The sequence below is a fragment of the Limulus polyphemus genome, unplaced genomic scaffold, assembly GCF_000517525.1.
Source record: "Limulus polyphemus unplaced genomic scaffold, Limulus_polyphemus-2.1.2 Scaffold3332, whole genome shotgun sequence".
Classification (NCBI taxonomy): domain Eukaryota; kingdom Metazoa; phylum Arthropoda; class Merostomata; order Xiphosura; family Limulidae; genus Limulus; species Limulus polyphemus.
This window is the reverse complement of record NW_013668942.1, coordinates 82,420-106,184: the sequence shown is the minus strand read 5'-3', so window position 1 is coordinate 106,184 and position 23,765 is coordinate 82,420. Positions and strand designations below refer to the sequence as shown.

Below are 23,765 nucleotides of genomic sequence, written 5' to 3'. Positions count from 1 at the left end.
ATACCCCCCCCCCCCCAGCCTTGATGACAGGTGGGAATCCATGAACACAAAGGTCAGTGATAAAAGGCGTGCATATCTCAAACAACAGAATATAACATTATCAAGCAGGATCTCCATCTGGAAAAATGCCCATGTACTAAAGTGGCTTCCCTGACATACCCACTCAACCATCTCCTATCTCAAGTAGCTGGTGAATGAAATGAATATATATATATATGCTACTTCATATAAAGACAAACTGGTCAAGTCACTGGATGCAGTACCCATGTATCTTGTCATGAGGGAACAGTTGAAATGGGTGCTGGGAACTGTGGTCCTCCAACACTTGATAGATTATGAAAAGCAGCAGGAAGGAGAGATATTCCTTGGATGTGACAACCTTCTAACAGAGCCTTGTACAGTCAAAACTACACTGCAAAGCTATTGTCAAGATACATGGTTGTCAGATAGAGCATGACTGAATATGGAGACATGAATTATAATGACTTGATGAGGGTCCAATATCATTTCAATATAACATATTTGATCTCTGTAAAAATGAAAAAACACAACTTTTTTAATGAACAATTCACTAAAAAGTCCCAGATACTAGGTACCTTTTTTATGTGCTGGAATTTGGCTGGATTTTTGTGGTATCTCACATAAATATTTCTCCAATATGGAATGACCTGATGTATTGCGATAACTACTCTACATGCTCAGCTGTTCATCAATAAGAATGGATAGTTGAGCAATCGTCTATTCTACCTATCTTACTAACACATTAGCACCCAGCAAAAAATTCTTATAACAATATCTTTTACTTTACCACCTCTATTGGGTGTAGACTATTTCCTGCTTGAGATGAATGTGGTCTACCATTGAGTGTTGCCTCAATGGAATACTCTCCCTCTCATGGATGTCACACTCCATGAGCTTTCCCTTTCTGATGCTGTTTTCAGAAAGGAGCTCATTTCTCTAATTTCTCCGCACTGGCCACTTCAACATCTTCAGCTTGGGATTCTAGCTCTTTGTGTTGCAGAGAGCTGAGTATTGTTTTTTAAGATAATATTTTCTTACATTATTATTTCAGATAGATACTCATTTCTCTGCACCACCTCCCATCTTTTCTTCACACATCAATTGCACTTAATTTACCTCATTAAGAATGAGTCTGTGTTCACTTACTAGTGCTCATGAGGATTACTGCACATGGAAGTTGTCACCCTCCTGTTGGTGGAGTGCTATAGTCTAATGATGATTACATTATAGACTGATGCAATACACTGACACATGTAGGGGTGGGAACTTTGTTCAAGGAATTTATACAGCAGTGAGCATGAAGTAGTAGTTCTTTGTGATACAGAGAAGTATCTGTCTGAAATACATTGTTAGGGTAAGGAAGATGTTAATTTGAAACCAGAAACTTAGCTTTACATTTTCCTAAAAGTCTTGCCTTTCCTTCTGAAACTTTTCTATGTAAACATTTCATGACAGTAAGTATAACTGTTAATTTTAAAGAATAACTTGACACTAATTATCATGATTATTGAATCTTTATACTTTTTAATACTATGACATCTGAAGAATGGTAGGATTGTGGAATTTCTTAACCCATAGGCAACATTTATTCTCCTGTCCAATGTTTAGTACCTCTTATTTAACTTGCGTTGATAAAGAGTTACTTTACATTTGATATGTTCTGCCACTTATGAATTATTGTGGATAACCAATGAGTTCTTTCTAAAAATGCAGGAATGACTGCAGATGATTCAGTATTTTTAAGTAGGGATATTTAGCACAATACTAAAATACAAGATAAACATTACAGACAGAATAACCTTGGTCACAACAAATTTCTGAGGTACTTACAAATCAAATCATAAAGAGACGCTTCCAGTCTACAAGTCTTTAAATTGTGTATTTTCTCCCTCTCCTTCAGATGTCACCTTTAACTGTACCTGAATTTAAGCAAGAATACATCACTGCCTTGTGATTTCTGTTCATGTAATATATGTTAGTAAGTTAAATTATCCTCCAGTAATTAATCCTTAGAAATTATAGAAATATAACATGTAAACAACAAGTGTTTTGTCAGACTTCTGATACCATTTATCTGATTTCACAGGATGTGTTGGGGAAGTCAAAGTTGAAATGAATTACAACAAACTTTCTTTTTGCTGTAAATTTATAAAAGAGAAAGACATTTTATAAAGCTTAAGGTTTAACCCATATAAACATATAGTGTCACTAATTTTAAGTATTTAATCCATAAAAATAGTCATACTTGAAATAGAATACTATACTGTTTTTCTAGTGAGATTAAAAATGAAATAGCGTGGTTATTTATACAAATACATGTGTTATATACTGGAGTAATTTACTTTGGGTTAACCTATAACATACACTATAAAACATCTTGCGGGCTACAGTAGAATTGCATAGAAATGGGATAACTGGCTTTTTGTTGGATTTCACATAGATGTCAACAAACTATCCATTGTTAAATTTTCTGATTTACCTTTAACTTTTAAAGTGGCTTGTTTATATCAGTATTTGTGATTTAAATTTGAATCTTTGTAAGCAGAGCTTCTCTTTCTTCTCATTATAAAAATTGAGAAAATATTCAGTAGAATGGCAAAATAATTTACATAAATAAGATTATCATAAATCAAGTTAACTATTGAATTTCTTTTTTCACATACAAAACTAAAGACAGTCTATTACTTCCATCAACCTATCTAACAAAACTTCCAGGTAACTTTAAGCTAACAGCAAAAACACATCATTAGGCATTCCCCAAGTATAACTCTTAATTGAGAAACAGTTGTACAATAAGTTAATAAATATGTATCTGTATTTCCAAAACAAAAACCTATTAGCCCAGGTATTTAAGAATGTATATCCGACTTTGTCACCAACAAACCATGCCCACTAGTGGCACAGTGGTATGATTGCAAACTTACAACGCTAGGAACCAGGTTTCAATACCTGTGGTGGGCAGAATAGATAGCTCATTGTGTAGCTTTGTTCTTAATTACAAACAAATCAACAGACTATCCTTATGCAGATTTGCAAACTCTTAACAAATTTAAACAGCTGAATCACTTCACTGTTAGTTCTTTTTTTAAAAATGAATCCAAAATTTTAAACCTCTTCTTTTTGCTCAGACTTAAACCAAGTATCATTGTGGTAGCCTGTCTCTCCACTGTTTGTAATATGTTCATATCTCTCCCATAGTGAGTGGATCAAAATTGTATGTATTACATCAAATTATATTTGAGGTCTCATATGAGTTTTATACATGTTTTTATCATAACCTTCCAGTGCTTAAGTACTTAAGTTCTATAAGTATTCACAATTCATTTTTTTTTTTTACTTCAGAAGAAGGCTTCAGGCTTTTATCAAAAACCATGCTTAAATCTTTCTTTTTTTCTCCTCAACACTGCCCTTCTTGCAAAGAAATCCTTCCTTATTTTCTGTACCCTAAGTGCATAATAGTGAATTTCATTTCCTATATGCTAGCTTTTTGTCACCCATATCAACCCTTGTAACTTCTTTTCCTACTGGGTTGTTTGAAAGTAAGTCGCACACTGTACAGGAGCTTCATGATGCAGTAACTTGGGAAGTGTATGGAATGATGAGGATACTAGTCACAGAGTTGCATGCATGAAATCACAGCAAGGAGGACATACTTAGCATGTCATTAACAGTTCATTGAATCTCCTAAGTGTATGGGGTGCAATATTGTCAAGTGTGTGCCATTCACATTTTATATGATGGTAATTATATACACAAAATGTAGGATGTCTGTCATTTTTTGAGTGTACATTCTGTTTTGTTCTAAAACTTGTGTGATTGTTCACTGGATAAAAGATTGGTCAACTGCACCTCCTTATGGCCTTGCAATACCATCTAGAATTTTGTCCTAAAGATGTTAATCTTTGGAATAGGTTTAGGTCTGTATAACTAATTTAACTAGTGCCAGTCCACGTTATAATTGAACAAAATCCAAATGCAGTATATTGGGCAGTGCATATGGTGCCTTATGGTCAAGAATAGATCTATGGATCTTCTGGCATATTGATTAGCATTGTTTTAGCATTTTTCTGATTGTTTCTCATGAAACATTACGTCTGCTCATCAGCTGAAATTCTTCCTGGAAGTTTTTGGTAGGGAAAGATCTTTCACTTCTTGCAGTAATTTTCAGATACTATCTTGCACCACTGTTGCCAGTCATGCCTGACTATCCTTATAAAGAAAGTTTTTCATATCTTCTTTGCTGATATTCCCATGTTAAAACACATGCATGTAATTTATTGGTATAACACTATCACGTGAACCTTAAAACTTGCAACTGTAAACTGTCTTTAGACTACAGTTATATAAACTAACATGATCTGTGGGATCAATAGTGTGTAGTGTAACATCTCATGGTCTCTTTCTGTGTATATTTTGGTTGATAGAACGTATTTGAAGAAGGCATTCTTATGGTAAGAATTTTTGTGTTGAAGATGAAATATATGTTGTTCTCTTAGCTGTTTGATTTTATTTGGGAACACAATGATAATTCAACAATGAAATATTAGATATATTGTCTTAATGATATTTTTTCAAACTTTTGATGTTTTCATGTTACACAGTGTGTCCACTGTTTTGAGTTATATGTAAATCGCTGGTGGACAATAAAAATTCTACTTCTGAAGACCATATGGAGTAAAGTATAAATAAACCTATCCTGTAAAATTAACTTTATTCATCTCTTTAGGTCTTTAATGTGGGAAGTTGGGCCAAACCTTCAACTAGGATGTTTTTTCTTAACAATTTATTTTAATTATCCCTTTCTGTCTGTTTCTTTCTTTCTTTTTTGAATTAGAATATGTACTTGAAATTTTTATACTTCATATTAATTTTCCTGATTCTGTTGTCCTTTTAAAATGATCCATCTGTGAAATTTAGGCAAAATGTTTTTATTAAAACTATTTACAACTTAAATCACATCTATCATTCATTTGTCAAGTTTATGAAGTTTATAAACCTTTATAATACTAAGAAAGTGTCATTATGAATTATGTTAAAACTTGAAAGAAAATAAAATCATTTTTTCTAATGTTGCAGTTAAAATCAAGTTCAGAATGTGTGAAAGTAGTTGTACGATGCAGACCTATAAGCGAAAAAGAAATTTCAGAAGGATACGAAAGGTGAGGAAAAGTGTTAATATTTTTGAAAGATAATGTTCATGAAAAACAAGTATTTAAGTTGTGCAAATGTTTACATTATAGTTTCTGGAAACAAGAAATAATAGGGTTGATAAAGAAAGGTCAAATGTTAATCAAATTTAGGAAATAGGCACAATTTGTTTTGAAATTTTTATTACATCTTAAGAACAGGCTCAGTTCAAAAATTAAAGAAAAACATAATTATATAAAATTGAAATTAAAGCATGGGCCAGAGTGAAATAGTACATAAAAAAACTGAAAATATTTTGTGAAATTATTAATTTTATGAAAAGAAGTAAGTAAAAAATAATGTACTAAGTGCTACATTATGACCTTTTGATTGATAGGGTTGTGGACATGTTTCCAGAGCGGGGAGTTGTGGAAATAAAAAACCAAAAAAATGGAGAAGTACCTAAACAGTTCACTTTTGATGCTGTGTATGATTGGAAGTGAGTAATAGCACAGTAATCTGCAGCTTATATGTGTACTTTTTTATCTTCTTTTTTTTTTTTTTATCTATTTATTCACAAGTCACTAATTGCTACTTGTAAAGTTAAAACTTAAACAATTCTTTGTGGCTGCTAGCATTGACATATTCATTAGAGCTTCTTTATGCACATTTTATTACATATTTGAAATGTTTATTAAGGTTTTTTTAATAGTTTTACATTCACGTCTGCTTAACATTTTGCATCTTAATGTAACAAGTTTTAACAAATGATTTATGTTTTCTGTACCTACAGTTCTAAACAATCTGATTTATATGATGAGACTTTCCGACCACTGATTGACTCAGTTCTACAAGGTTTCAATGGGACAATATTTGCATATGGACAAACGGGCACTGGAAAAACTTATACAATGGAAGGTATTACTTCATCAGTTTTAAAATTTCTCTGTTGATAAGAGATCCAGTAACAAAAATTGTATTACTCTGGATACATTTTAATGATAATGAAAACAATGGTGAAGATTGACGGGTATATGTGCTTTTCTTGATTTCTTAGATAGTGGTTGGTTCGTCGTTTATTTGTAACATAGTCTGGTTTGATACGATGGTTCAGAATTCATTTTTTGGCACACTTGTATTGGATAATAAATACAAAGAAGGCAAAATATGGGTACTACTAAGAGAGAATTTATTTAAATAAAAAGTGAAAACTTGCTAAGGTTTGTTAATTCTGAAGCACAACAAATTCAATCTATTTGTGGGTTAAGAACATGTAATCCTTTTAAATATGTATGTGATTTTTGTAGGTGTTCGGAGTGATCCAGAAAGGAAAGGAGTCATCCCTAACTCCTTTGAACACATTTTTAGTCACATAGCTCGCTCAGAAAATCAGGAATATCTAGTCCGAGTCTCTTACTTAGAAATTTACCAGGTGAGTGCTGTTAATGCTACATCATGGAGCATTGGGTCAGTCAAGTTCACAATTCCTGTATTAAATATTTTTGTTGTGAAGCATACCTGAAAAAAAGAAATATGAAAAGTAAAGCATGACAAGAGGTTTCTAGTGATAAAGACCATAATTAGGTGGGCAAATCCTAATGTTTTTCAAATCAGATACTTACCTCTGAAATAATAAAAGTTTTTATTTGTTAAGTTGCTTTCATACTGTCAATACCAATGTGACTTCAAATTCTGAATACCCTTGATGCGATACAAAGCATATGTCAACCTACCCAGGATTCTCCACTCTCTTACCTCCCACGTCAGTTATTGTGCATGTATCAGAAGAACATACATAAGCCTTACTCTCTGCCTAAGCCAGATAGCCAGTTGTGCTGCTACCTTCACTCACTATCAAATCTGAAGTCAACATTAACTACTGTTGGTAATATTTATACCAATATGGGAAACTTTGCAATTTATTTGAAGGCTTTACTCATGTAGTCTGCCTTTAGCATGCAGGGAGTTCCTGTGACTGTGTTGTTGTTCCTTTTTGATGATCAGTGTATTCAGGCCATTAATTCCATTTTTGTCTACTGGCATCTGTAGAGGGTTTATTTATCTCTAATTCCTATGAAGTTTCTACTGGTGTGATTTATTTTTTCTCAGGTATTGTCAATTTTTAATCTTGAGCTATTTATGCTACCTGAAGGAGCTTAATGTCATGTTGGAAGATTCATTTCTTGCATCTTTATATTTCTCACCATTTCCTGATTTTTTTTCATCATTGCTGATGCTTTATAAATCAGTTAAATGCTAATAGCCTTTTAGTGAGATTATCTTCCTCTCATATTTTGGACCTTTAGATTGTTTTTTGCTACTTTAACCCATATATGAGCTGCTCTTGTTCTCATGATTCTTTTATTTAGAATCAAATTTTAAAGTCTTCCTTTGCTGCATTTTTCACAAATGTAGTTGTTATTACCATCTGTGTATTATGTTCCTTTGACACCTTAACCCATTGTGCTTTGTTACAAGGTACTTGTCTCTACCCCTAAACTTTTCCACTGACCTTGGAAGAGCTTCTTCCCTGCATCATTTTTCTGCAGGATTTTCACCCATTTGATTCTCTTATTCATTTAACTTGCTTCTGGTAGTCATTTGTTTTTGGACAACCAGCAAGTAACTTTTATCACCTGCTTTACTTCTGTCAGTAAATGTCAGTTACTTCTATTCATTTGGCAACTGTCTCAGATAATTGGTTCTTCTGTAGGACCCTGGTCTTAATGCCTTCTTTCTTCCTTCCTTCCAGTTCATTTGCTTACCCATTATGGATTTCTCTCGATTTTACTCTTGTCTCTTTATTGATCCAAAAAAGTCATGAGATTTTAGACCTGTCATAGACCTGTCTCTACTCATCTTTTCCTGAAGACACTTCATTTTCAAATGGAAAATATGAGGTTGTTAAGGAAGTCTTCTTGTCATGGCCTTTGGATGATGATGGTGGGCATACAGGATGGTTTTCTTCATATCCTTATTTATTCTATCACCATTATTTGTCATTAGAGAATATTTTTGCAGTTCAAAAATTTTCTCTTTGGCTACATATTGTTACGACAGGGGAAGTCACGCAACACTGGGAGCATGCATGCTGGAGTTTCTAGAAGGACCATGAATTATCGAGGAACTCTACGAATGTTCTAGTGTTTGCCAGGCACCCTCTTTTTTAGGATATAAGCCTGGCAAGAAAAACCAGTGCAAAGTCAGAGATAGATAGCTAGATCGGAAATATACATAACTGAGTCAAGCGAACAGTAGGCATCGTAAATAAAGTGTGTGAATTATAGCGTGTATTTATAAAAGTAATTAAGTTAAAGTGACTGTGGAAATTCTGTGTATTACTAAAAGTTGTGTCAAGAAAGAATAAACTAGTTTCAATCAAGACAGGACTTGTATCGCTGAAGTTCTTCAGAAAGAATTTCTACCAGAAATTAACAAACAAGCAGATACGTAACAATATGTTTTCTGTTGAGTAATCAAGTTTCCCTGATCTTCTCTATACACTCCACATTGACTTACTTTTACATAGGTGATTGGGAGGAATATGTTATACCATCATGAATGTAAACTAAAAACAATCTGACTTATGGTGGAAAAGCAGAATGTATGTACATTCACCTGATGCATGCTTGATAAAGAATGTGTGGAAGGTGATAGGGTGGTGAATTTTTAGTGAGCTTTGCATTGCATCAATGACTTAAAGAACTTGAAATCACATGTTTGTTGACAGTATGAAATCAACTCAACAAGAAAAAGTTTTTGCATTTCAGAGATAAGTACCTGTTTAAAATTCATTTTAATTCTGAAAACATTGAATTTAAAAGTTTTAAACATTATAGAAACAAAATGTGGAATTATATTTGTGAAGATACTCATTTATGGGGGTAATAAGTGCTAGAACCAAACATTTTAACTTGTAAGTGTGAACTGTTAAATGTTATCTTGAAGTATGGAATTATATTCAAATTAAGTATTATAGTAGGTGTAATGTTACAACAAAAAAATATTTTAAAATTTCAAGAGACCTCTGCCATTTGTTAAATAAAATGCAAAAGTTCTGCTAATAGCCATAGAAGGCATAAACACCCAGCTCAAGGCAGCTTATGTGCAACAAGTAGTCAAAGAGTTGCAAACAAAGAAAAAAAAATTTGTGTAATGCACGGATTGCACTTTTTTTTTGCTACCTTTACAAGCATTTGTCATATATATCTCTAATAAATAGAATAGAAAAAGATTTAATACTATTTTCTTCTTCAAATATGAACTTAAAAAATATATTGAAATCTATACAATTGTATGTAATAAATTTTTATAGGAAGAAGTTAGAGATCTATTGGTAAAGGACCAAACCAAGAGGTTAGAACTTAAGGAAAAGCCAGATGTTGGAGTTTATGTTAAGGTGAGCTGTTTGTAATACACAAACAAATAATATCATTGTTCAAAGTTCTTTTATTGCTTTTGTTAGTATGTAACTTTAAAGTGAATTCTTAGTTTGCAATGATATTTTTATTTTCATATATGAAACTTAAAACAACAAATTGCATATTACAATTATTATTTATATAATGCACTGATTGCAATTTTTTTTGCTACCTTTACAAGGATTTGTCATCATTTGTTTGTAAGAGTGTAAAGGAAGTAGAACATGTGATGACAGTAGGCAATCAAAACAGATCCATTGGGTAAGTTACATTGTTTTTATAAGAGAAGTGTGGTAAATTACTGTATGTTTCAGTGGAAGAGTAGTATCAGTTATCATGGCTTAATTACACATCAGTGTGATCAGACTGTCAATTTCAAGAATGCAAATTACATTTCAACTTAAATGGTTAAGTTTTGGCTTTAATGGACTGCTTCAATATAAAAGTGAAAATCTTATCCTGGTCTAGAAACAAGCAGGAACAGTCCATTAAAGCCAGAACTTTACTATATCTACACTACCTAAAATACTCTTGAAACAACAAATTAAATAGTTATTTAACCCTATGACTACCAGCTCCTTATATTGTAAGGACCCAACATCGCTATCATTATATTTTGTTCCAAAAATAAAACTAATGGATAAAATTGTTTGAAAGTTGACAACAACTTTCATAAAAGTATGAAGTTTCAGAACAATATAATGTTTAACCCTATCATATGGGTTTTCCTTTGGTCAGGGGTCAAAAGGCATGTCATCACACTTGTAGACTTACATTCAAAATTTTATTGAACTATTTTATGAATGTATGTCCATAAGTTTGGTATCAAATTGTAGGTTATAATTCAAATCTTAGTATCATACATTAGTTAATTTCTCTTAGTTGAAAAGTAAATATTAAAACAAAGTTTCTATGTAGCTTTGGTATAAATTAGGTGTTTGTGATGTCCAACTACATAGTCTATAGATTCTTATGAAATAGAAACTCAAATTACCAATATTGACAAGCTAGAATATAAAATAAGAACCTTCTATCTTTTCTTTTTACTGAGATGTGACTATATTTAGCGAATCAAACATTTTTGGAAATACCTGTTTATGTACACCTGCTTCACTCTATCATGTGTTTATAACAAATCAAAAGCTCAGATTTTTCCCCCAAGTGGTTTTCTGAGCCTATTCAAGGTGTGTATTTCCTAAGATTAATCTTTTTATTCCCAATCTTGGAAGGAAGGTGTAACTGAAAATGGTGTTTGAAAACAATATTTTTTTTATATAATTGATACTTGAAACTGTCAGTACCTCGTGAAAATCCATAATTACAGAATTGAGGAAAACAAGACAATTGTATGTTTCATATATACATTATTTATTCACAACCATGGTTTTGCCAGTAAAGGTAGAGTCTGCTTTTCCTGGCAAAACTATGGTCATGAATAAATAATGTATTTGTGAAATGTATAATTGTCTTGTTTTTCCTCAATTCTGTATTATTTTTTTAGACTGAAATAAAGCTTGGTTACAAGATGAAAAACTCTATAACCCGAGCACTTTTGAAAAGTTGACCTTTCTTCTTCAGGGGCAAACTGGGAAGAAGAAAGGTCCACCTTTTGAAAACACTCTGGTTATTGGGTTTTTATCATCTTGTATCAAGACTTCTTGAACCTACGTGAATAAAGCTTAGTTAGTAAGCCTGATAAATTACAGTGGAATTCTGTGATATTGGTAGAGTAACTTGTACTTTTTTGTTATTTCAAAATGCATATATAAAACCTAAAAAAGTTATTTTGTTTTACATTCTCCATGTGCAAAATTTGGCAAGGCTTAGCATGCAAGGTACAGCAAGTGAGTACAAACTTCTTTACAATCATAAGTAGTACAGATCATTGTTTTCTATATTTCTTTATTTACTGTTCTATGTTTCAAGAAAAATACTGAAATTTAAGGATTTATTTGTAAATATTAATAATATATATATGTGATGTATTATAACCGAAATGTGACTGTATTTTACAAAATACTGGTCCACTAGAACAAAGCCAAGACAGACAACTTTGTAAACACCAGTATTATGCTATTGGATATGGTGATATGAGATGCATTGTGATTGTAAGTTCTGTAATATTTGTCAGACACAGCTGAAAGGTCAATAAAATAAAAAAGAATAAATATAAATAGATGTATAATGATATGAGACTTAAGCTATTTAGAATAAATATTTGTGGTTCCATGTAACAATTTGTAGCTATTCTAGAATGAAAACAGTGTAACTTAAATCTTATTTCCTAATTTTTTATGGTGGTTATACGGTTGGTCAATTCAACCAAAACCATATAGAGATAAGATAAAGAAAATAACAGATAAATTATAAAGTTTTTCTGAAAAAAAAACATTTGATATTTATCTGGATTTTATTAGGAAGTTCTAGAGATTTCTCAAATGAAATTTGACAATTTTCTAATGCATAAAGGTATTTTTAATCTTAAAATCAAAATTACTTTTCATGTGGGATAATTAAATTTTGAAAAGAAAAAATGCAAAAGCAAATTTTTAATTAGAAAATATGATATTTTGTGTACAAAAGCCTTGTTATGTTTAATTATAATCTGCCAAAGTTTGTGAAGATATGCATACTGTATTAAAAGTAATAGTATGAAACTATAACAAGCATAAAATTGTTACAAGGTTGGTCCCTGGACTAAGCCCATAGTGAAAGGGTTAATTTTGAATTTTTCTACTATTTCTAATAAAAATTCCTTATTAAATTTAGTTATTTGCACTCAGATTTTGAATACCTCACCTGCAAGGCAAATTTCATGTTGAGTATAAAAATACTATTTGTTATCTTACAGTTTTCACATTTCATTTACATAATCTCTAGAACCACCAAAATGAATATCAAAAGTTTTTCTAAGGTAAATATTTATATTTTATTTTCCATTTTCTCTACTATATCATTAAACTCTAGCTATTATCATCAATGTGCAGTGCAATGAAATGTTTAAAATTAAGAAATGTAAATATGTACATACCTTTGTAGAATAGTTTTAAAATATCTTCTTTGGTTTGTATGTGTAATTTCATGTCTTTACCTTTTCACTAGTAATTTAATTTTGATATTTTATTTTCCTTTTCTCAAACAACCAAAGTACTGTCGTGAACAAAGCTGGCAACAATAGTACAAGCAGTTGCATTTACCCAATGATGACAATTTGGCAGTAATTTCAAAACAACTGTTGTTGGATTATAGTGAAAATGAGCTCTTTCTAATGACTATAAACACGTGTACAAGCTACATGTACTTACTGCACAAAGCTCAAGGCTAAGTATAAAAGGTGGGCGTGGCACCCATGAGGAGTTGACAAAATTTATTACTTGTTTCTACTACACTTAGCCAAAGAACTTTTAAACACAAGTGTCAATAGAGAAAATGAACATATATTACTGTCTAGACAAAGTGACTGTACTTATACTTTGCTGAAAGTTCGAAATTGGTTATAGCTTGTGCTTCACATGAAAACAAAATGAGTTTTTGTTATTTCTTTCAACATTTCTTTTAAAATAAATCTAAGATAATATAAAACTTTGAACTATAACATACTTGATAATAATAATTTTATTGAAATAAATTGATAGTAAAGTGGTTTAATTAAATTTTGAATATAACTCAGTAACAATTTGTGACATGTACAGCAAGGAATTTATAGTGTGTGCCAGGGTTCATAGGGTTAAACAAAAGCTTTTGATTGATTTTATGATTGTGTTTGAATTCCCAAGCATGTTGATTTTTAGCACTTAATCAGAAAAAATACTTCACTAAGCCAAGCGATGTATTTGTAGTGGTAGATCATCAGTTTGGATGTTATGATGAAAACATTTTTTGTACAAGTAATTATTTTAATAAGAAAATATTCCTTCATTGTATGCAACTTAGATTTATATATTTTGTTGTTTAAAAAACGTTTAATTGACATTATCTATGGTGAAGTGTTGTATTTTTCATTAATTTATTAAATTTAATTCATATATTAACATTGTTTATTGCGTACATTTTTTATAATCATAAGTAAATTTATCTTGTAACTTTATTTTATTATTGCTAAAACAAAACCGCTTTTGTTTGTTGTATGTTTATATATGTATACATACATACACTTAATAAAAAAGCTTGAATTTAACTGAATTTTTTAATAGTAAATGTAGTTAAGTGACTTGGAAGTTAAAGTACTTTTTTATCATTTTGATTTAAGATTTTTGTTCTTTCAGAGCTACCAACATGAATTTGCATAGTTCTAGATCACATGCCATTTTTATCATTACAATTGAGCATTGCGAGGTATGTATAGCTGTGAAAGGATAATAAGAATATTTTTATAGTATCAGCTTATGTGCATCCTGATGTTAATTAATACTACTATATGCAAATATTCTTCTCTTGATACCTTTATCAGAATACGTGTATAAGAACCATCCATGTAACAAGGAGTAATTAAAGTTTGTAAGCATTTTAATATAGTTATATCCTTGCCAGATATTTTCAAAAGAAATTTCAACAGTCTTTGACTGCATACTCTACTAAGGGTTGAGGATATGAGTGGTAGCTGGGATTCTTTCTACCTACTTTGTCATTACTGGAGTTTATTTCTTTTTAATAGAACTGTCGATATGTTAATAATGTATGCAAAACTATTGTTTACAGTAGAAACTAGCCTACTTCTTTATTTTAAAGCCCTTGGATACATAATTTCAAAGACAGATAGTATGAAACATGTATTTCTGTTTAAATATTCATATTAGTTTTAAAGTACAATGCATGTCGCTTCCTATCTACTCTGAAAGTAAGAAAGTTTGATTAATAAAGATGATTTTTTATACTTGCATATTTCCTAAAAACTTATTATTGCATGTGTTTTGCTTACAAATGTTTGATCAAAAATTAGTGTATTTTACTATTGATATTGATGAGTGATCTACAAAAGGTAAATATGAGCTTTTAGCACTGTTATTTTATCTGATTTGTTATTATCACCACATTTTCTTGCATGGATTATTAATAATAAGTTAAAAATAAGTATATAACTAAGTTTTATGATTTTTTTTAGAAGGATAGTAGTTTTGAAAGTAAATAATAAATTTTGCTGTGTTTGCTCGTCATACAGTTGGGTCCAGATAATAAGAATCATATACGAGTTGGAAAGTTAAACCTTGTAGATTTGGCAGGTAGCGAAAAACAAAAGAAAACTGGTACAGTGGTAAGTAATCATTATACTAAAGCATTACTTTGTAAATTAGTCATTTGCAGATAATGTACCAAGAACCTACAATTTATTTTACAAGTTCTAATAGAAAGCTGTATAGTTCTCTAGTATGGGAACTAGAATAAGGGACTTTGGTTTTGAAGTATTTTTTCCCTAAAAAAGAAGAAAGATATGGAGAAAACCAGTTCAGAAAATTATTTTCTTATGTTTATAACTTTGAGTATTAAGTATGATTCTAATAAATATTTTTGTAGGGTGAAAGGCAAAAGGAAGCAATCAAGATTAACTTATCTCTCTCAGCACTGGGAAATGTGATTTCTGCACTAGTAGATGGAAAGAGTTCTCATATACCTTACAGGGACTCCAAACTCACAAGGCTTCTCCAAGGTGTGTGCGCTAATGCTTAGTCATGTTGTTATAGCTTAAATCTGCCTATTCACTCAGTCCATAGTGTAAGTATCTTTACATGCTTTGTAGTAATGTGAAATCTATTTTTGGGAATCTTTAAGGGTTTATTTTAAAAGCATTGTACTAAGAAAAAGTCCTACAAGGATTTTTTTCCATACATGCCTGTGAAACTATTTGGAATTATTTGTGTAGTTTGTTTTTGTCTGGAATGTTATATATAAACACACACACACACACGTTATAAAGAAGAGATTTTTTGAAAAATAAAACATAAACATAAAACATACAGTTAACTGTATCTTATAATATTCTCCGTAACTGCAGAATTTGATGCTATACATGCTCTTTTTGTATAGATTCACTTGGAGGTAATGCTAAGACTGTGATGGTAGCCAACATTGGACCTGCAAGCTATAATTATGATGAATCACTCACTACATTAAGGTATTGTATAGTGGAACGTATGATTTAATAATCTGATTTCACCTAGTGTGCTGATAAATGTTTTAAAGTTTGATTTGGAGCAACAAAAAATGTAATGTTACAGAAATTAAAAACAACTTGAGCAGTGCATTTATTAATGGGTGGGATATCATAGTAATATCCCCAGGCAAAACCCTATTTCAAACTTCTTTTTCTGAATTGATAAATAGGTATGCTAACAGGGCTAAGAACATTAAGAACAAACCACGGGTTAACGAAGACCCAAAAGATGCCTTACTGAGAGAATTTCAAGAGGAAATAGCAAGGTTTGTTTTGTTTACATTTTAAAAGTATAATCATTTTAATATAATGTGTGTCAACAGTTATGTTTGTACTTCATTGGATATAGTATTCTGGAGCCAGAATTTTATTTCATATTATTAAAAACAGTTTTAATTTTCATATAATAGGTATGTTTTAAGATTTAGAATATAAATACATCTACCAGTATCTGTATCCTAATATTTTTGTATTGAAAAAAGCCTTTATTGTGGAACAAAATTTACATTTTTACTATTTTACAAGAGCTTAACTTTAAACTTTGTACTTGAGGTTCTTATACCACATGTTTGAACTCATGTTGGTACACACATTTGTATTAATGCTTAGTGAAATTATGTAGATATTGCCAATATCTGGTCAGTTGGTTAAACTTTGTAATATGTTATTGTGTTTATGTGTAATGACATGCTTAATATAGTAAGCATAGTGAACCTTATGTAGGTTGGTTTCAGTTGCTTAAATATAAATTGAATACTTTTTCAGCAGTAAAAGCTTTAGTAGTGTTTAACAAATGATATACTTTTGACTTAGGAAATCTTTGTGTGTCTGACATTTACTGTATAGTATACTCAGCAAAACATTACCTTAGAAAATATATGTTAAACCACTTATATGCAAAGTAATGCTAGAAAAATAGAATGGATATTTTCATACCAAAGTCTTTAATTTGTGTTGAAAAGAATTTGGAAGACATTCCTGTACATTTCTGCTACAGAATTTAATACAGAACTATTACTTTTTAAAAATTGCCAGCAATCTTTTTTTTTATCTTATGTTCTCCTTAATAGATTAAAATCCCAACTGGAAACAAAATCACTGAAACGAAAAAAGAAACATCGACTGAAGGATGAAATAGAAAACAAGTTCATAGATGAAGATCGAAATGTTGATGGGGAAGATGAGGGAGAGGGAGAAGAAGAATTTCTCAAAGAACAAGAAACAAAACTTGAAGCAGAATGGCAAGCAATCATGAATGACCAGAATTTAATAACAGAGGTATTATCGCAAAATACAACTTTTTGGTTGAGAATTACGGAGATTGGTGGTAAAATGTAAACAAAAAATAGATAAGCTTATCTTAAAACATTTCTATTACTATTTATTTCCCACAACCTAAATAAACATGCAACCATTACTTTGGAAACCTTTCAAAATATTTTTGTTTTAGTATGCAGTTTTTAGAAGAGACTGTAATAAAGAAGTTCATGATATTTCATTTGTATTCTGGTTCGGATGGTGTTCACTTTTAGTGTTTTTTATCCTGATATTCAGTTTGTTATTTCAGCTATCATTTTTATCCTATTTTAATTGCATGTGACTTTATTTCTTTTGCAGGAATATACTTTGTGACTAATAAAGTTTGGAGATGGCTTGAATGGATAATAAAGAAACTTTTATGACAAATTTAACATGGTAACAAATGTAAAATGTTTTCATCATAATCAATTATCTGATGATAATGACAAAATCTTGTTAAAATGTTGTCCATTTGTTACAATGTTAAACTTGTAATAAAGTTTTCTTTGTTACCCATTCAGGCCATTTCCAAATTTTGTTAAGCATAACAGTATTGTCAAGAATACACAGTAGATGTGTGTGCTGTAGGTAGGTTAGTAGAACTGGAGAAAAATGTTGTTGTAAAAAATTGATAATATCTCAAGACTGTTTAGAAATATAAACTAAGGATTCTTAAGTAAATAAGATGCTGTTTCAGAAAGCAGTTTAGAAGTGACATTTTATTACTTGGATTAAACAGTGATATCTGATCTATATTTCATGGTCACTTACTTGGATCTAAGACCCGTATCTGATTGATCAGCTTGTTGAAGCTGTCCATATTCTGATGATTATGCCTGTTAGGAAGGGCAGAGAGAGTTAAGGATGCTAACTAACAGATCTAGTGTTATTGGCTAAACTCTGGTTGAATACTGAATTATTACAGACAAATGCACTTTTCAAGAGTGTTACTGATTTGAAAATCTGTTCAGCAATAGTTTGCTGTGTTTCCAATATATGTGGGGGAGCTTTTTCTTTCATCTTCTCTAGTGCCCGAACAACCCTGTTGATCACCTAATATGCTTTAGCTAAGATGATGTCATCTTGTTATTGGCTTTTTGACACACTAATCACCTCCTCTACAGTATCCATCAAAAGTCTTAACACTAAAACAAACTTCAAAGGCTAGGGACTTAGGAAGTCCCCAAAGTCTCTGTGGTCTTGGAAACACGTGATTTATCTTCAGATTTGGATGGGAATGCTTGTGAAGGACTGCATAATAATCCTCACAGCAGATAACACTATAAAATTGAAAGCCACTCAACATACTGTTACAATTTTTCTGACCCTTTTAAGTTGTATGCCAAGTTCATACGCATGAGAAGTAAGTTCCACTTGGGTTTTGGAAGATTGACTGTAAACTAAATGGACTTTCTGAAGCAACTTTATTCGTCCAACTTCCTTGATAATATTCCCAAAGCTAGGTTCAATCTGTGACATAGGCAGTGCCATTTGATAATGATAAGTTCTGGGTAATCACTTGTTAAACTAGTCAACATTCCATTTTTTATCCAGACCATAATGTTAAAATTGCCACTACATAACTGATAAAGCACTTATTTAAATATTCATGTTTGCTAAACAAGCTGTATCAATTGCCACAACATATCTTCTTTCTATTTCAATTAAGTGAAGGAAAAAGTAACAACCATGGAATGAATAACTGCATGTACATACAAAATTAACACTGATTTCAAAACTACAGTCATTGATTCTTCTACAATTACAGATATTTCAGTACAAAGTTTTTCCTACATTTTTAGACCATTAAAGTCTGTGATTTCATAGACTGACCACTTGAAATGCAAAATAACACCCATACCTAAGCCTTTGCTTCACGGCACATCAAACAAATTAGGAATATTATTCAATTGTCTTTTTTTTTTTTGCACACAATATACAAGTAAGTTACTGCTGAACACCTTATATGTACATTCATACTGATGTCTTTTTGTTTGTTTACCAACATATTTCTTTGCATCATCTAAGATTCAAGTAGCTGCAACATTTGTCAAATTCTTCCTATGTTCAGTTGTATTCTTCTTCAATGATGAGTGCTATAGAACCACAAAATCCAACATTACCTGTGTTCTACTCCTGTGAGGTTTGAGCAACTACTTTTCTTGTGCTTGCTCTTAATCATCCTGTTTCTTTGCAAACACTGCAGCTAAGTTTTAAAAGAAGAAACCACCCTACTTTCTACTCTAGATATTTTGCTTTCAATAGTTTACATGATGCTATATGCTTTTTCTTCTTATTTTGTTTTATTGAAACTTGAACAAGATTAAGTGTTTGGAACTGGCAAAAGCAACTAGCCCAAAGCCACAGGTACCGGGGCAGGTGATGTAACTGATGAAGCTAATAATGCTGAACAGAATGGGGAAGATATTGTCACTGAAGCTTTTCAGTTGAAAAAGAGTTGTTTATTAAAAATGTGACAATAAGTCAAATCATATACAACATGACTGTCCAGAACCACTTAAAAAAATTTTCCTGCCTTCAACTGCCTTGAGGCTGTCCCATGGAATCAACCTTCCTTTTTAAAATACTTGTTAGTAAATATAGAATTTAACTTTGTCTGTGAATTTCATTTTTCAGCTTCTTGCAAGAAACAGAGTAGTTTTTGTCTCTAATACTTTTTTTTTCCACAGACACACAAATTCTTTCACTGATTTACTATTATTACTCCCACAAAATAAGTTAGCCAGATGTAGTAACATTATTTTTAACCATCTTGTTAAGATGAGTATTATTGAAAAAAAAAAGACGTTCAGTGTAACATTAGAAGCAACACAGAAGAAGCAAAAATGTTCTTTTTTTATGTGAATAAGCCATGCTAGTAAAATGTGATGATAAACAGTGCTGTGACAGTGGGGTCTTCGCTTTGTAAATACCACATAGGGAAGTTGAATACAATAGTCCCTTGAACTTAGCCTGAGTTCTCAGTTTGATTTGAGAGCTAGAGGAGGGACTACCAGATTGACAATAGAGTCTCACAGAAGTGTGTATCCCCCTTGCATTGTGAAATAAAGCCAGTGCATGCACATACTAATGTCTGCACACATGGAAACTGAGAAGTGGCTAGAATTAAGGGAGTTCTTGAGTCAGCATTTTTTGAAAAAAAAGGGCTATTATGAAAACTGAAATATTTTTACCAGGAATAGTCATTAGTTTACAATTATATATATATATTATCAGAAGAACTGAAATGCCATTCCGTATCCCCAAAAAAGTGCTGGAATGGCTTTTCTGCTTGACTTGAATTCTGCCTAGAAGATAGTTTTATTCAAGATGAACTATATTTTGATTTTAAGGAAAAATCCAATGTTTGCACATCTCTAGAAATTGGTATGCTTTATATGAATCTTTTTTAATGTCACGGAGTTCCAACTGAGTGAACTTCATCCAGGAAATAAGGTACAAGGAGGCTGTGCTATAATGTGCTTGGAACTATTTAATAATTTTTAAACTTTCTTGAAAAATACTAGAGGAAGAATCTTTGATTCTCTATTCTGGGAGTTTTCATTAAAGAGATAAAGTTTTCTTCTTATTAGTAAGACAAATTTTAAAGTGCTAAAGGAAGTGGTAATATTTAATTCTTCCTGAAGTTTGTCTTAAGCAAATAATATCATTTGGGGATTAATGACAAAAAATCCTCTTAGAAATCTGTTTGATAGTCATTTACAAATGTGAAATTTTGGTTGAATTTTTTAAAGGAAAAACAAAAGCTTCTGAATGAGACACAAAAGAAACAGGTGCAGCTCAAGAAAGAGCAAGAAGCCAGAGATAAAGTGATAAGTAAAATAAAGGTAAAGATTTTTTTTTTATTATTATTATATGATTTCCATGAATACTATGTTAAGTAAGTTTGAATAATACTTTTTTTTCTAGGTAAACAACTTGATGATTTGAGTTTTACTTTCATTAGTTAGATAACTTTTTGTTGAAATACTTGAAATTGAAATATTTCTTTATAGTTGAAACAAATGTTAGTGTGTAAAATATTTCAACAGCTTTCAGACAGGTTTCTTATGATAGTTGATGAGGATTGAAAAGTTTATATTTAACAATTTATTAAATAATGTTACAAGTGCTGGGTTATTAAATGGTTTCTTATGATATACATTTATGATCTTATAATTTTTCATCAAGCTTCTTGATCAGATTTAGAGTATGAACCACAAGATAATTCTACCGACTTGTACAGTGAAAGATGGACATGCTACTTTATAGAATTCTTATTCTACCATTAATATTGTTAATTTAACATAATGTCTAGTTGCATTTCATCCAGCATTATATTGACAGAATGAAGACATATTAATCCTTGTACTGTAGACAATGCAAAGTAAGCTTCTGAGTGGAGGGAAGAATATCATTGATCACACAAACGAGCAACAGAGAGCTCTTGAACAGAGAAAACAAGAAATTGCTGAACAAAAGGTACTCGCATCATAAACTAGAGAACTTGTTTGATTCTGAATATGAGTTAATTGTGTTATATATTTATGTATTCATGAACTTTAATAGCATAATCCATTTCATCTTGTTTTTCCTAACCATTATTTGTGAAGATGATATGTTCAGATATCTGTTATGTAATAAACAGCAGAGATAAGATCAATAAATGTTAGACAATTTCTAAAAACATTACAGTGATGATGGTTTATCTTGGATTCATGATCAGCATTGATTGAAAAAATTATTTCAAGAATATGGTGTGTCCATTTACATACATTTTATATAATATAAGTTTGCAATAACTTCATATCATTCAGTTTCTTTAATTAATGATATACATTCCAAATTCCTAACTTGCTTTATATTTCATTAGTTCTTTATTATATAAACTTGCATTATTAAAAATTATTTATCAGTAAAATTTTAGATCAAGGTCAAGAACTATGAATTTATTAATAACGTAATCTAAAATCTCTTTTACAATTCAGAATACACTTCTAGATCTTAAATTTATTCAGTAATTTTTTAATATTTTACCAAAACATATAAGATCAAATATCACGTGTGTGAAAATTTTCAGGGAAGAGACAATTAAGTTTAAAGAATGTGTTAACATTTGATTTTGAAGAGACGAGAAAGGGAAATGTTGCAGAAACTTGATGATCAAGAAGAAACCACCTTGGAAATACGAGAAACATATTCTTCACTACAGCAGGAAGTGGAGGTGAAGACCAGAAAACTTAAAAAAGTATGTACCTAATCAATCAGAATATATAAATTTATATCATTGTTATGTAACCAATTAAAGATTTTTTATTTTAAATATAATAAACAGTAATTTTTTAACTGCTTTTTGATCTTTCATTCTGATATGGGGCTGGGTGTGTGCCGAGTAGTTAGTGTGCTTGGACTTTAGTTTGTAAAATTCATCATTTGTGGTATGTTGCTCCAAAAATGCTCTCCACACTTTGGGTACATTGGTATATTATACAAGTAACAGTCAAATCCCACCATTTGGTCAGAAAAGAGTAGCTCAAGAGTGGTCAGTAGGTGCTGTTGACTAGTTACTTCCCTGTAGTTTTTCAATTAAAAATTAAGGTTCGTTATGCGGTAAATTTGCCTAAAATGTATGAAACAAACAAACTTGTATGATGTTATTTGACATTAAGTCAGTTAAGAAAGAGCTTATCGAATGTACAATTTTATTTCCATGTGAAAGATTTATCAACTTGATTAGAGTATTAATTTTGAGATAGATCATTTACTGTTTAATGAATATGCTTTCAGCTTTTTGCTAAGCTACAGGCTGTCAAAGGAGAAATTCAAGATCTTCAGGAAGAGCATTCTCATGAAAGACAAGAACTTGAACAAACTCAAAATGAGCTCACAAAAGAGTTGAAACTCAAGTATGTATATGCTTACAAAAAATATTCTTTAATTAGTAAGAGGAAATAAATTGGGATTCTTAGAAATTTGATGTGTTATATGTGAAGTTAAGCTCTTTGGAGATGTTTCCTACATAAGTAGCAAAAATTAAACAGTTTTTTATGTTTGTCAATTGGATAAGCTATTATAAATTGTTAAGCATAATTGGTTGGAGATTTTATTTCATAAAAACTATTTTATTGGGAAGCTATACATTTTTAGCAGATTATTAAGTCAGTATGTTTTGTTCCTTCCAGATACCTCATAATTGAAAACTTTATTCCTTCAGGAGAAAAAAACAAAATATTAAGTCGAGTGACATTTGATGAGGATGATGACCAATGGAAGTTGATTCCCTTATCCCAAGTCAATGGGTTGGTTTTGTTTTATTGTCTATAAGGAACATCCTTTAAGTGGATGTAAAAAATCTCAGATGTCTGTTTTATAGCATATAAAAAAAAAACTTGTGTTAAAATTAAATTAATAAAATGTGTTACTTCATATTAATCTTATGTTCTTGTTGAGAAATGTAATATACACCTTAACTGTTGGTAGTATAAATCTTTCACCCTGTGGTATGGTTATGAGATGCTAGTATAAAGCAAACATTGAGAAGTTTTTCATATGCTAAATTTTCCAAAATGAATCTGAAAAAACTGATGGGTTTTTTACATAAAAATCTCACTCATGATTCAAACAACACAAAGTGAGAAAATAAGTTTCCAAAACATACATACCTCTGCTGATTCTTATAGCTATTTCTCAATCTTCATCTTTGCCATCTAAACATTATGTTCACTTGCTCCAGTCTTTATACCCCACTT

The 23,765-nt window shown here is 30.9% G+C and overlaps 1 protein-coding gene across 7 annotated transcripts in view; it reads left to right on the top strand.

Annotated features, from left to right (window-relative positions):
• LOC106469163 (kinesin-like protein KIF3B) overlaps positions 1-23,765 on the top strand; it is a 42,487-nt gene that overhangs the window by 9,145 nt on the left and 9,577 nt on the right. For 5 of the 7 annotated variants that reach the window (XM_022397597.1, XM_022397599.1, XM_022397601.1 and 2 more), the window contains 17 exons: positions 5,098-5,180; positions 5,546-5,647; positions 5,942-6,066; positions 6,456-6,580; positions 9,464-9,547; positions 9,751-9,830; positions 13,835-13,904; positions 14,728-14,820; positions 15,081-15,213; positions 15,591-15,678; positions 15,888-15,983; positions 16,788-16,995; positions 20,772-20,864; positions 21,394-21,498; positions 22,145-22,264; positions 22,804-22,922; positions 23,199-23,315. In XM_022397597.1, coding sequence (XP_022253305.1) covers positions 5,098-5,180; positions 5,546-5,647; positions 5,942-6,066; positions 6,456-6,580; positions 9,464-9,547; positions 9,751-9,830; positions 13,835-13,904; positions 14,728-14,820; positions 15,081-15,213; positions 15,591-15,678; positions 15,888-15,983; positions 16,788-16,995; positions 20,772-20,864; positions 21,394-21,498; positions 22,145-22,264; positions 22,804-22,922; positions 23,199-23,315 — 1,841 coding nt within the window. Of the gene's footprint in view, positions 1-5,088; positions 5,181-5,545; positions 5,648-5,941; positions 6,067-6,455; positions 6,581-9,463; positions 9,548-9,750; positions 9,831-13,834; positions 13,905-14,727; positions 14,821-15,080; positions 15,214-15,590; positions 15,679-15,887; positions 15,984-16,787; positions 16,996-20,771; positions 20,865-21,393; positions 21,499-22,144; positions 22,265-22,803; positions 22,923-23,198; positions 23,316-23,765 lie in introns of those variants that run through there. The other 2 variants (XM_022397595.1, XM_022397602.1) reach the window with 2 other exon arrangements.